The sequence below is a fragment of the Mesoplodon bidens genome (assembly GCF_964165515.1).
Source record: "Mesoplodon bidens genome assembly, chromosome: 4".
Taxonomy (NCBI): Eukaryota; Metazoa; Chordata; class Mammalia; order Artiodactyla; family Ziphiidae; genus Mesoplodon; species Mesoplodon bidens.
In genome coordinates this window covers 60,862,059-60,876,878 of record NC_138160.1, presented here as the reverse complement: position 1 = coordinate 60,876,878, position 14,820 = coordinate 60,862,059, and the positions used below count along the sequence as shown (strand labels likewise).

The window sequence follows — 14,820 nt, the reverse complement described above, 5'->3', positions numbered from 1 at the left end:
TAACTAAGTTGCCTAACATGGTTTCGTTTCTTGGTCTTATTAAATGTCTTTGATCTGAGTTCATATTCTTTTTGTTGACTTGCTGGCAAGATGGTGGAGTAGAAGGACGTGAGCTCACCCCTTCTTACATATTCTTTTTGTCTTCTCTGTTCTTTGTTCCCTTTTTCTGCCTTCTTTTGGATTGAGTATTTTTTATAATTCCGTTTTCTATCTCCTTTGTTGGCTTTTTAGTTATACTCTTTGTTATTATAATGGCTACTTTAGGGTTTATAGTATGCACATTTAAGTTATTACAGTCTCCCTTCAAGTAATATACCCACCTCCTGTATTGTATAAGAACCTTAGAATAAGGTATTTCCATTTCTCCCTACTACTGTGGCAAGGCAGTTTCGCATTCTCTAGCCAATTCCCTGTGAATTATTCCAGGTCTGTGTTGTAGGAACAGGTGCTTTTCACTGCCCCACATAGGCTTTGGGTACTCTTCCCTGGTGGAATCCTCTCAGATGGTTCTTTCGATGACCTCTATGGTTCCTCAACTTGTATGTGCTATCAGTACTCTGCTGAATACTCAGGGGGACCTTCTGCCCATCTCCAGAGTTCTCTCTCTGTACAGTTCTCTCCTTCCAAGTACTCTGCCTTGTGAACTCTACTGTCCTTTGTCTCTCTGGATTCTCAGCTCCATTTCTTCACCTCAGTCTACCAGGCTCCTCCTGGGTTCCTCATTACTCTATAGCTTGGAAACTGTCCTATGGCAGTAAGCTGGGACATTCACAGGGCTCACATCATTTGTTCCCCAGCCCTTAGGGATCATTGTCCTTGTTGCCTAATATCTAGTATCTTGAAAACCGTTGTTTCATACATTTTGTCTGATTTTTTAGTTTCATGCTAGAGGATAAATTCTCTCCCTGTTTTCCCATCTTTGCCTGAAGCGGAAGCCCATATTCCTCTTAAAGCACTTAATTTTACCTAAAGTATCCTTGAAGTTCTTTATATTTGATGCACTTTTAAGTTTTTGGTTCTTTAACATTTAATGTTTATTTCTCTAAAAATAAAGACAGTTGAACTTCTATTTCTCATTAATTAAAAAAAGTATGTATACTTTTTTTTGTCAAATTAGATATTACACATCAGCTTTCATTTGCTTGCAGGATGTGTACAGATTTGGATTCCTTGTTTATTTTTAAATGATTCACGTCAATAATATATAGCATTTTAAAGACAAAAGTGATAGTGGAAGGAGTGGAAGTTGGGACGTAATAATAACCATGTTGTGTAGAAGATTTGAAAGATATTTTTAAACATTATTCATGTTTGATTATATAGCAACAGTCATAGACTAATGTATTAGTTGTTAGGGATGCCATCGCCAAAGTACTCTATAGACTGTGTGGCTTAAACAACGGAAGTGTATTTCCTCACAGTTCTGGAGGCTAAAAATGTGAGATCAAGGTTTTGGCAAGTTTGGTTTTCTTCTGAGGGCCATGAGGGAAGGATCTGTTCTAAGCCTCTCTCCTTGGTTTGTAGATGATCATCTTCTCCCTGTGTCGTCACATCATCTTCCTGTAAGTGTCTGTGTCCGAATTTCCTCCTCTTATAAGGACACTGGTCATATTGAAGTAGGGCCCCTCCTCATGACCTCATTTTAATTTGATTACCTCTGTAAAGACCCTGTCTCCAAATACAGTCACATTTTGGAGCACAGGAAGGTTAGGACTTCAACATATGAATTTGGTTGTGGCACAATTCAGCATATAATGACTGATTTCCCTATAAATGGCTATTTTAAGAAATGTTTTTAAGAGTACATGCTGGGTAAAGGTGAACTAAGAACATGGACCATAGTTTCCTACTTTGACTATAGACTGGAATTGCTGACCTAAGGATCTCTATAGATGTACTTTTACTAAATTATCAAGACTAAATTATCTGTGACTTAAAATTTTTTTAAGAAGAATCACTGTTCTTCATTAAGTGTGTCACTGAAATGATAATAGCAAGCTCTCATTTTAGGTGTTCAATGTTTTCATTTAAAAAGTTTTATCGTAATTGCTAGTAAGGAGACTTAACCACACACACACACACACCCCACACTTCAGTAAGATTTAATTAACCATTTAGGTCTAGATACTCTAGGATTACAGAAGTAGAAGACATTATCTCTGACCTAAACATATATTTTAAGACAAGACATATATACCATATTAAACGTAAAGGTTCTAATCTTGCTCTTCTATTCATTATTAGTTTGATGACTTGAAGTAGATTACTTAACATTTCTGCACATCTGTTTCCTCTGTAACATGGATGTTGTATCCAGCACATATGATTGTGAGATTTAAATGAGAATATGTATATTAGCCCTGTGCTTAATAGCAAAAAATCAATAATAGTTGCTATTATTAATGTGGTTGATTTGGATTATTGCAGGGATAATGAAAGCAGGAATGTATAAGATCCAGAGATGGAATTTAACATAATAGATTTGAGGGCTGGTAAGGGAGACCAGTCTGATTGGGATGGGAGATTTGTATTAGGACAGTGGTTTTAAATCATGTCAGACATCCCTTAAAGGTGCCTCAATGATGGACAAGGAGTGCTTGGTTGGGAAGGAAAGGGGGAGGGCCACTCTTTTAGCCAGAGCAGCTCTTGTTTTCATCAGTCTTATATTTTGAGTATTTACTAGAAAAAGAAGGTTGAAGATCCCTGTTTGGTAGTACTAGGCTATTGGATGGTTAGAGATATGAAAGTGAATCTTTAGGAACCCAAGGTAGATACTGAGGAGACAAGTGAAATGCAGACATTTCAGTATTTAAGAGCAGTTAATCAGATTAGTAATGAGTCAAGGTCAGGATGTTGTCTGATGATTTAAAATCAGTAATGATTTAAAATCAGAGCAGCACTGTAGTAGTTAATTTCTTAGAATTAACCATATTTGCAAATTATTGATGAAAAGACAGAGATCCACAGAATCTGGGAATTTGATTAATCTTGGAACTAAGGCGTTTGCAGAGGCTTCAATATGGATACTGAAGTCTGTAGGAATGATGGATGTGGAAAAGAAAAATGTCAGTTGGATACTGATAGCAGTTAGCTGGTTATAAAATAGTAGGTGTTAGTAGATAATAGCAGCTTATGATTTGAAAAAGTTGTTATAGATGAGTGCAAAATTTTCAGGTGATGAAAAAATGAAATAGCCCAGTAATTAGAAAATTGTAGTACAGAATAAAGGTATTTTCCATAGTAATTACTACCATTTAGTCATGGGAGGGAGTAAGGAATAGTAGTGGGCCTTGCATCCATTGGAGAGAGAGTTAAAAATAGATGAAATGTTCCTCATAGAGCCAAATTACTCCTGACGTAAAAAGAGAGATAGGCAAGGAGTAAGACATCAGTTTAGAGTGAAGATTTATTCTGTAGAAAGGGAGTTCCTCAAAAGATAATAAACTAAAGAAGCCATTCAGAAACAGAGAATAAGGTTGGGGGCTGAGGTTTAGAAATTTGCACTAAGAAGTGGAATACATAGTGCAGAGGATTAAGTATGTTAGGCAATAGAAAAAGGGATAGTATGTAGAAGAAAGAGGTATGTGGAAGAACACAGGAGATTCTGTATTTTCTGGAATTGGGTAGGTTAAAATGGATGTCCAGGCACAGACACATTGGGATGAATTAAAATCGATATCACATCTATAAGTCATTATATTTTCCCTGCATATCCTAGAGGCAAGATAAAGTATCTTCTGCATATACCATTACCATCCTCTTCAGTCTTTGTAGGCCTCTGGTAAAATTGTGAAATCTCCCCAAGGTCAGGAGGAAGAGGTAGGAAGACTTAAAGGACAGAATAAATCGTATGTCAGTACCATCCCTTACACAAATGAGAATGGGTACAGTTTTTATAAGAATGTATTTAAAGACATTCCACAGCATATTTATTGGGCATACATTGATAAGCACTGAAAATACAAAGATGAATAAGACCATGTACTCACAAAATCCAGAGTATATTTACTCCATTGAACATAAGAATAAACTGGTTAATTTCTATGTGCTTTCATCCTGATATCCTTAAATATATTTTACTTAGTGGTAGAAGATGATGAAGATGACTTTCCTACAACACGTTCTGATGGAGACTTCTTGCATAATACCAATGGCAATAAAGAAAAGGGTAAGTAGTAAAATTTTCCCCCTCAGTTGGGTAAAATACACTTTCTAAAGTTACATAATAACTAACTATATAACAAGAATAAATAATGGAATAGTTAAGAAAATTTTTTTAAGCTGGAAAGTGAAATTTTTCTTCTAAGAAAAGATATGTAGGTAAAATATACATTCTGACATTAAATAAAGTGACAGCTCATCTGACAGACTTATTCTAAATTTTAGACATTGGCCTCTTATTTCAGCAGTATTTGGTAGAATCACTTTCTAGTACTGAAAAAGTATTTCTTAGGGAGGAGAAACATTGTAATGGAACTTGAATGTTTCTTTAGAGTGTATTTCTCTCTGTTAATGTTCTTTTCTCTCTCCACTTGATAAACTGGTGTTGCAAAGTATATAATCAGTGTTATTAATGGAAAATTATTGAAAACACCAATTTCACAGCACAATTGTTTATAGACTCAGGAGCAAGGTGGTTTATTACATATATCAGTTTATTTCATATATCAATTAATTGTTGCTCTGTTTATAAGGGCTCACTCATTAGATGGAATTCTTAATTGTTCATTGGGAACCTGTGTTTTACAACAATATGGATGAACCTGGAGGGCATTATGCTAAGAGAAATAAACCAAAGACAAATACTGCATGGTATCACTTATGTGTGGAATCTATGTATGGGGCAGGGGTGGGCAGGGAGGTTGTGACAGAAACCTGTGATTCATGGTCAGCGCTTTCTTTTAACATATCCTAAGAAAAAGCTGGCATGGATTCCTAAAACTTTTTAAGTTGCAAATAAGCCTTTGTGAAAAAAAATAAGTTAATCTAATTATGCTTATTTTTGCTGAAGTTATGAAAGAATATGAAGTAAAATCTGTGGCCGTGGCATATTTTCAAATAATTTTTTAAACAGTTATATGCATGGAAATTTCACAAATCATACGGGAATATTGTAATATTGATATTAAGGTCTAATGCTTCTCTTCCCCACCTTTTCCTTCTTTCCTCTTCGTGTTTCTTATTTTCCTAATGGTTCTCTTCTTCTTTATAACCTACTCTACTCTCAATCTTGCAAAGTACTAGCTTCTTATTACAAAGTTTTCCTTATAACTTGGGGCTAAAATGTTGAACCTTGTTGAGTCATCTGGATTTATATGTCTTGATGGAATTAGAGGATTACTTTGGGAAGGTTCTTCCTGTTACATTTTAATTTTACAGTGAATAATCTGCTTTAATAGAAAAAAGATTTTGTTTGGATATGGGAAAAATTATTGAAAGAAGTTGTAAAATTCTCAGGTCCAATCTTCCATCATCTCACGTACATTCAGCTGCCCCATCTGTATTCCCCAAAAGAGAATGGAAGCTTATTTTCTGTAGAAATTAAACTGCAGATTTTTAGATTCAGGAGTACCAGATACATCAAAAGATAGGTTGTATTGGCCTATCAGTAAAGTAATTAAGTAGAAATGTACGTGCTGACTATTGAAATCCAACAGCCTCACTGTTCTGCTTATCTCTAACAACTCTCGTAGCCGAGGACTAAATGAAAGTCTATACACGGAAAGATGCAATCCCCAGCTTCTTTCTCTTACCCTGTGTTCATAGTATATTTTCTGATACAAAACTGGACATAAATTTTCTGATACCAAATTAAAAGTTAACTCTGGAGGCACTGAAAGGCCATAGAGAAAAGACTGAGAGCTTTTGCAGGGTCCATCATGAAAAAGCTGTCTCACTACCAGATCACCCTTTGATGAAGTCCAGGAGTTAAAGCATGTAGAGCTTCCAGTACCTAACTCTTAAATGTGATCTGGCTAGATCTCCAGACATTTGAGGGAAGCCTCCAACATCTCTTTTTCGAAGAGACTGAAACCAAGCAATAGAAGACTGGGTTATTAAAGTCATTTAGAGAAATATCCTATAAGATATCTGAATAATTTTTTAAATCACGAGTGATGTTTTAAGTATACTTGGGGAATTCACTGTTTAAAATAATTCCTTTCTTCAGAATCACGGACAGAGAATAGACTGGTGGTTGCCAAGGGTGAGGTGGGGTGGGAGAGGGATGGATTGGGAGTTTGGGATTAGCAGATGCAAACTGGTATATATAGAATGGATAAACAACAAGGTCCTAGTGTATAGCACAGGGAACCATATTCAGTATCCTGTGATAAACCATAATGGAAAAGAATATGAAAAAGAATGTATATATATGTATAACTGAACCACTTTGCTGTACAGCAGTAATTAACACAACATTGTGAATCAACTATATTTCAATTAAAGAAAAGTATTCCTTTCTTAATGTTGATGGAAATTAACTCTTGAAAATCATCATAGGTGGAAAGTATCTTTTTATGGCTAACCTCTAGAAATAAGTTAGTCAGAAGCATTGAGTATAATCTGGTAAAGTGAACAGAGCATAGTCTTTAAATCTGGAACTACTTGATTGTAGTCTGGGATTAGGGTATTTCAGTCATCTCTCAAAAACAGGGTTGTAGTCCTAGATTGATCAACTGTTGGAAGAGGGAAAAATAATACTCTGTTCTTGGGAGTGGTCATTGTAATGTTCTCACCGTTAGGGCCATTATTAAAGATTAGGTCTAGATCAAATATTGTGATGTAACTATACTAAAGTTTTTTAAAATTTAGAACTAGTTTACCAACCTGCTAGTAAATATGCCAAGAATAAGAATGGGGGGTATGGGGTGAAGACTAAAACAGGAGTAAAACTTCCAGATATTCTAAGATGAGAAGAAAGGCAATTAAAGTAATTTGAAGATTAGAGCAGAGGAGAAATTTTTGAATGAGAAAACACCTTCCTTAGTTAAAGACTTTTAAGAGTTCTAGATCACAGTGAAAGGAAGGTTTCCTCAATCTTTTGTGAACAAACTTCTCATCTACCTCTATATAAGTTTTCTTCTGTTAAATTCTATACCATCTTTTAAAAATTATATTTCTAGAGACAAAAGGAGAGATTTTATGACAATAAAATACGTATTTGCATGTAACAACAGAGCCCCAAAATACATGAAGCAAAAACTGACCCAAGAGACAAGTCGATAGTAATAGTTTGAGACTTCAATAACCAAGTTTCAATAATGAATAGAACAAGTAGGATAAAGAACAACAAGACAATAAAATATTTGAATAGTCTAAATAACCAGACCTAGTAGACATTCACAGAACACTCCACTTAACAATAGAAAAATATATATTCTTCTCAATTGTTCATAGAATATTCTTTAGTATAAACCTTATGCTTGGCCACAAAACAGGCTTTAATTAGTTTAAAAGGACTGAAATCAAAGTATGTCCTCCAGCCACAGTGGAATGAAATTGGAAATTAATAACAGAAATTTGGGAAATTCAGAAATATGTAAAAATTAACACACTCATAAATAACCAGTGGATCAAAGACAAAAATCACCAAGGGCATTAGAAAATACTGTGAGGTGAATGAAAGCAGAAACACAGGATGCCACAACTTACGGGCTGCCACAGTACTTAGAGGGAAATTTGTAGGTGAAACATATTTATTTTAAAGAAGAAAGAGTATTGAAAAACAATACAGAGAATCAATGAAACTTTAAGTTGATTCTTTGAAAAACAAAGTTGACAAACTGTTAACTAAACTGATCAAGAAAAAGGGGGAGAAGACTCAACTTATTAAAATCAGGAATGAAAGGGAGGATATTACTGCTGACATTACAGGAATAAAAAAGATTATAGGGGGATGCTATGAACAGCTGTATGCCAACAAATTAGATAACTTAGATGAAATGGACAAAAGTCCTACAAAGACACCAACTATTGAAACTATGTCAAGAAGACCTACAGAATCCAAATAGACCAATAATAAGCAAAGAGATACAATTAGTAAAAAAAACTTCCCACAAAGAAAAGCCCAGGCTCCAGTGACTTCACTGGTAAATTTTACCAAACATTTAAAGAAAAATTAATACCAGTTTTTCACAGATTCTTCCAAAAAGTAGAATGGGGGAGCACTTCCTAACTAATTATTCTCTGAGGCCAGTTTTGCCTTGATAACCAGTATCTCTTAGTGAAACCCACAGTTAACATCACTTTTAATGGTGGAAGACTGAATGCTTTCCTCCTAAGATCAGGAACAAGATAACCTTGTTCCTAACTATTGTTCAACCTTGCCACTTCCATTCAACAATGTATTAGAGATTCTACCTGGACAGCTGGGCAGGAAAAATAAATAAAAAGCATCCAGATTCAAAAGGGAGAATTTAAACTTTCTCTGTTTGAAGATGCCATTATCTTACATAGAGAAAATCATAAGGAATCCACTAGAAACCTATTAGGACTAATAAATTAAGACTGCAGGATATAAGATCAGTATACAAAAAATCAATTGTATTGGATTGGCCAAAAGGTTCATTCAGTTTTTTTCTGTAAGATGGCTCTAGTAGCACTTAGTTGGCTTTAACATCATTCAAAACAATTTTGTTAGATTGTATGTGATAGCTGGCATATCAGCGTGCATTTAAAAAAAGATTTATCAAAATTGGTGAAATTTTGTGTAGTCATTTTAATATTAAAGATGGAAGAAAAACAATGTTTTCAGCATGTTATGCAGTATGTCAAGAAAGGTAAAAATGCAACTGAAACCCAAAAAATGATTTGTGCAGTGTATGGAGAAGGTGCTGTGACTGATCGAACACCTCAGAAGTGGTTTGTGAAGTTTTGTGCTGGAGATTTCTTGCTGGACAATGCTCCATGGTAGGGTAGACCAGTTGAAGTTGATAGCGATCAAGCTGAGACATTAATTGAGAACAGTCAACATTATACCACATGGGAAATAGCCGACATATTCAAAATATCCAAATCAAGTGTTGAAAATCATTTGCACCAGCTTGGTTATGTGAATCACTTTGATGTTTGGGTTCCACATAAGTTAAGAAAAAAAAGAATTCTTGAACGTATTTCCACATGTGATTCTCTACTTAAACGTAATGAAAACAGTCCATTTTTAAAAACAAATTGTGATGGTGATGAAAAGTGGATACTGTACAATAATGTGGAACGGAAGAGATTGTGGGGCAAGTGAAATGAACCACCACCAACCACATCAAAGGCTGGTCTTCATCCAAAGAATGTGATGTTGTGTATATGGTGGGATTAGAAGGGAGTCCTCTATTATGATCTCCTTTTGGACAACCAAACGATTAATTCCAACAAGTACTGCTCCCAATTAGACCAACTGAAAGCAGCACTCGATGAAAAGCATCCGGAATTAGTCAACAGAAAACGCATACTCTTCCATCAGGATAACCCAAGACCGCACATTTCTTTGATGACCAGGCAACAACTGTTACAGCTTGGGTGAGAAGTTCTGATTCAACCGCCGTATTCACCAGATGTTGCACCTTCGGATTTCCATTTATTTTGGTCTTTACAAAATTCTGTTAATGGAAAAAATTTCAATTCCCTGGAAGCTATAAAAGGCACCTGGAACAGTTCTTTGCTCAAAAAGATAAAAAGTTTTGGGAAGATGGACTTATGAAGTTGCTTGAAAAATGGCAGAAGGTAGTGGAACAAAAGGGTGCATATGTTGTTCAGTAAAGTTCGTGGTAAAAATGGAAAATGTGTCTTTTATTTTTACTTAAAAACTGAAGGCACTTTTTGGCCAACCCAGTATTTTTTATACACTAGCAATGAAGAATATGAAGATAAAGTTAAGGAAACAGTTTTGTTTATAACAGCATCAAAAAGGATTAAATACCTAGGAATAAATTTAACAAAAGAAGCACAAACCTTATATTATAAAGACCACAAAACATTATTGAAAAAATTAAAGACCTGGGCTTCCCTGGTGGCGCAGTGGTTGAGAATCCGCCTGCGGATGCAGGGGACACGGGTTCGTGCCCCGGTCTGGGAGGATCCCACATGCCGCGGAGCGGCTGGGCCCGTGAGCCATGGCCGCTGAGCCTGCGCGTCTGGAGCCTGTTCTCCGCAACGGGAGAGGCCACAACAGTGAGAGGCCCGCGTACCGCAAAGTAAATAAATAAATAAAATAAAATCAGAAAAAAAAAAAAAATTAAAGACCTAAATAGATGGAAAGATTTGCCCTGTTCATGGATCAGATGACTTAATATTGTTAAAAATTCAGTATTCCCCAAATTGACCTGTAGATTCAATCCAGTCTTTACCAAAATCCTAGGTAGGATTTTTGCATAAGTGGACAAGCTAATCCTAAAGTTCATGTGGAAATACAAATGACCCAGAGTAGCTACAACAGTCTTGAAAAAGAACAAAGTAGGAGGACTCACACTTTCAATTTCATAACTTACTACAAAAGCAACAGTAAAGTATAGTTCTGGCATAAGGAAAGATATATAGAACAGTGGAATAGAATTGAGAATCTAGAAATAAACCCTCACATTTATAGTAAAATAAATGTGACTTTTCACAGGAGTGCCAAGACAACTCAGTGAGGAAAAAAGTCTTTTCAACAAATGGTGTTAGGCAGCTGGATATCCATATTTAAGGAATGAAGTTGAACCCCTACTTCACACAAACACAAAAATTAACTCAAAATGGATCAAAAACCTAATTAAAAGAGCTAGCACCATAAAACCTTAGAAGAAATATAGGAGTTAATGACCTTGAGCAAGGCAAAGCATTCTTGATCTTTAGCAAAATTTTAAACTTTTGTGCTTTAAGGAAATTATCAAAAAGTAAAAAGATAACCTACAAAATGGGAGAAAACATTTGCCAATCATTTATCTGGTAAGGGATTTGTATTTAAAATACATAAAGAACTTTTACAAATCTATAATAGACAAATATCTCAGTTCAAAAATGGGCAAAGCATCTCAATAGACATTTTCCCAAAGAAGACATACAAATGGCCAGTGAGCGCCTGAAAAGTTCCTCAGCTCTTTAGCTGCCAGGAAAATGCAAATCAAAACCACAGTGAGACACCACTTCACACCTATTAGGCTGGCTGTAATCGGAAAGAAATACAATAACAAGGCGTAGCTGCTTTGGAAAACAGTCTGGCAGTTCCTCAACATATTATACATGGTGTCACCATTTGACCTAGAAGTTCTACTCCTAGGTATATATTCAGGAGAAATGAAAACATACATCCATATAAAAACTTGTACATGGATGTTCATTGCAGTATTATTCATAATAGTCAAAAAGTGGAAATAACCCAAACATCCATCCACTAACAAATGGATAAACAAAATGGAACATTTTTTAGCCATATGAAGGAATAACATACTTGACATGTGCTGTAACATGGATGAACCTTGAAAATGTTAAGTGAAAGAAGCCAGTCACGGAAGACCACTCATTGTTACTTTATATGAAATATTCAGAGGCAAATCGTAGAGCAGAAAGTGTATTAGTGGTTTCTTAGAACTGGGCAGTAGGGTTGGGGGAAATGGGAAGTGACTACTAATGTATGTGGGATTTGAGGGGATGGTTCATAAAAATGTCCTAAAGTTTGATTGTGGTGATGCTTGTACACTCTGTGAATATACTGAGAATCATTTAATTGTATGTGTTAAATGAGTGAATTTTATGCTGTGAAAATTATATCTCAATAAAGCTGGTATTTATAAAAAGACTAGGGAATTCCCTGGCAGTCTAGTGGTTAGGACTCTGCTTTCACTGCCGAGGGCCTGGGTTCAATCCCTGGTCAGGGAACTAAGATCCCATAAGCTGTGTGGCGCAGCTAAATAAATAAATGATAAGAAATAAATAAAATGTACACTTTAAATTTTTTGAAAAGTGTAAATAAATTCACTGACTTAGTACTGTTCAATTTTTTGGCCCCTGCTTTTTCTTGGGGGTGGGGCGCACCTTGCAGCTTGTAGAATCTTAGTTCCATGACGAGGCATTGAACCTGGGCCCTCAGCAATGAAAGCACAGAGTCCTAACCACTGGACTGCCAGGGAATTCCCTGGCCTCTACTTTAGATTAAATCAATCTAAAGTCAGAGATTTCCTACCCCTAAACCCTTATTTCTAATGATTAATTGTATTAATTACATGTCAAAGATGGCTACTTGCATGGATTTTTTATATCTATTATATTTTCCAGTTGTTCCCATTTAACTATATTTTTAACCACATTTTGTAACCAATTTTTGAACTTCTATCTATTCCTGTTTTGTAAATAATATACAAGAGCATATTGTCATCTACTATATAAAATAATGACAGTAAATATTAACTAATCTGTCAAATCAAGGTATACTCTTGATGAAACTCATTGAGAGGCAATTTAGTGTTAATGGAACATGCATTACTCTATGAAACATGATTATCATCTTGTCCTTTTCTCCCACATAGTCTGTGTACAGATGCTCATACATTAATTGTCTAAATGAAGAAGTTGGACCAGCCACAGATCACTTTTCATTGTCTTTTAGCTCACAGATTTTTCATGTGAGAATATTTTAAATTTAGTTTTTTTAGCCAACTGTATCTAACTTTGTTAGAATAATCATATCTATAATAGACCAGTAGTCCCAAACCAGTTGATTGTTGACCCTAGTACGATTAATAGCATGGTCATAGTCTTAAGCCATGTTTCTTCTTTATCATAGTAGACAGGTGAGGAGAGATTTAAACAAAGTTGCCATCCTGTATGTCCAGAAGGACACAGTCATTTGGAATATTTCAGGTGGGGAAATGAAAAAATCCTCACCACAGAAACTGGGGATTCCCCCTTAGGTTGCCTACTATTTAAATTAGTGTTTGGGAGTCTTAATGAAATGAAAGGATTACAAATCTCTTGGCTTCTGTCAGTATTTGTTTTTATTTTTGACATGTTGATGTTAGCTTCTGGGTTCCTTGATTTTCTGATTGTTAACACCTTTAAAAGAGTTTTGAACTGTATGTCAGTTCAACTAAAAGAACTATAGATGTGAATGATAATTTTAAGAGCTTAAGTACTTAAAAATCTAGATTTATAGATTATTTTATAATTTCTTTCATCTCTGCCCTTCATAAGCATGGTTACATTCACATACTTTCAACTTCCTTTTGCTACAGTGTATCATTTTCCCAGAAGAAACTAAGGCATGCCACCTTGTCTCTTTTAAGATCTTTCCCTTGTGATCAGCTGAGACATTTAGATGAGTATGCTCATCTAGAATTATTGAGTACTTTGGGGTTTTGCTTAAGTTTTTCCATCAAGATTAATGTAGTTCTACAAGATAAGGTATAAGAGACTTAGAGCAAAAATCAAAGTAACCAATACTTAGAGGAGCCCAGTGGAGGGCAAATTAAGATGAGGTTTTGTCTTCATGACCTTCATTTCCTAACAGATGTAACATGAGAGAAATTTATTTCAGAGACCTTACTATGTTTGAGACACTTACTTTCAACTGTTTGAAAGTTTAAAAATCTGTTACATAACCCTTGTATCATTCTGAAAAGGATTTGAGGGTGACAGCTTCTGAAAGTAGTTAAGTGCAGCTGGAGAGGTACATTTCTAAAAGTTTTTTCAAAGACATTTTATGTTGGTCTTTCATCTTGTACTGACTCTATAATAAATTAGCAAACAGCATGGAGGACCCATTATTACAATAGCACACATTCTCATATATAGGACACAGATGACTTTTAGTTTCTAAGTTGATTATTAAAAAAAATCGTAGTTTGTAATAAAACATCAATCTCGGTAAGAATGGTAGAAAATAGTGATAGGAAGGATTTTCAGAAAATACCAGAAAAAGAAAATAGGTTTTAAAACAGCTTTACTGAGATACAATTAACATGCCATAAACTACGTATATTTAAAGTGTACAGTTTGGTAAGTTTTGATATTATCATGAAGCTGTCACCACAGTCAAGACCATTATTATGTCCATCGCCCTCAAAAGGTTCTTCCATCCCTTTTGTCTTCCCTTCCTCCCTCCATTCTCAAACAACCAGTGATTTTTCTGTCACTATACATTAGTTTGCATTTTCTAGAATTTAATGTAAATGAACTCAGTGTTTTTGCCTGATCTCTTTCTTAGTTTGAGATTTCTCATTGTTGTACGTATCAGTATTTAATTTCTTTTCATTGCTGAGTAGTGTTCCCTTGTGTAGATAACAGCCACAGTTTCTTCAATCCATTCGTCTATTGGTGGACATTTGGGTTGTTTACAGTTTGGGGCTATTATAAGTAATGTTGCTGTGAACATTCACATACAAGTTTTTTTATGTACATATAACTTATTTCTTTGGGCTAAATACCCAGAGGTGGAATGGTTGAATCATCTGGTAGGTATGTATTTAACCTCTTAAAAATCTTCCAAGCTGCATTTCACCAGTCATATTTATGAGAGTTCAAGTTCATCCAAACCCCCACTAACACTTGACGTGGTCAGTCTTTTAAAATTTTAGTCTTCTAATAGGTGTGTAGTGGTACTCACTGTAGTTTTAATTTGCTTTTCCCTAGTAACTAATAGTATCGAGCATCTTTTCATCTGCTTATTTGCCATCCTGATCTCTTCTTTAGTGAAATGTGTGTTCAATTCTTTGGTTCAGTTTTTTAATTGGGTTATATGTTTCCTTATTGTTGAGTTTGAGATTACTATATTTCATATATTATAGTACAGAATATGTCTATATTAATATATATAGATAGATAAAGGATATGTCCTTTATCATACATATTCTC

General features: G+C 35.1%; 1 protein-coding gene across 3 annotated transcripts in view; it reads left to right on the top strand.

Annotated features, from left to right (window-relative positions):
- CERT1 (ceramide transporter 1) overlaps nt 1–14,820 on the top strand; it is a 134,629-nt gene that overhangs the window by 62,592 nt on the left and 57,217 nt on the right. For all 3 annotated transcript variants that reach the window (XM_081233016.1, XM_081233015.1, XM_081233014.1), the window contains one exon: nt 4,085–4,168. In XM_081233016.1, coding sequence (XP_081089142.1) covers nt 4,085–4,168 — 84 coding nt within the window. The remainder of the gene's footprint in view (nt 1–4,084; nt 4,169–14,820) is intronic.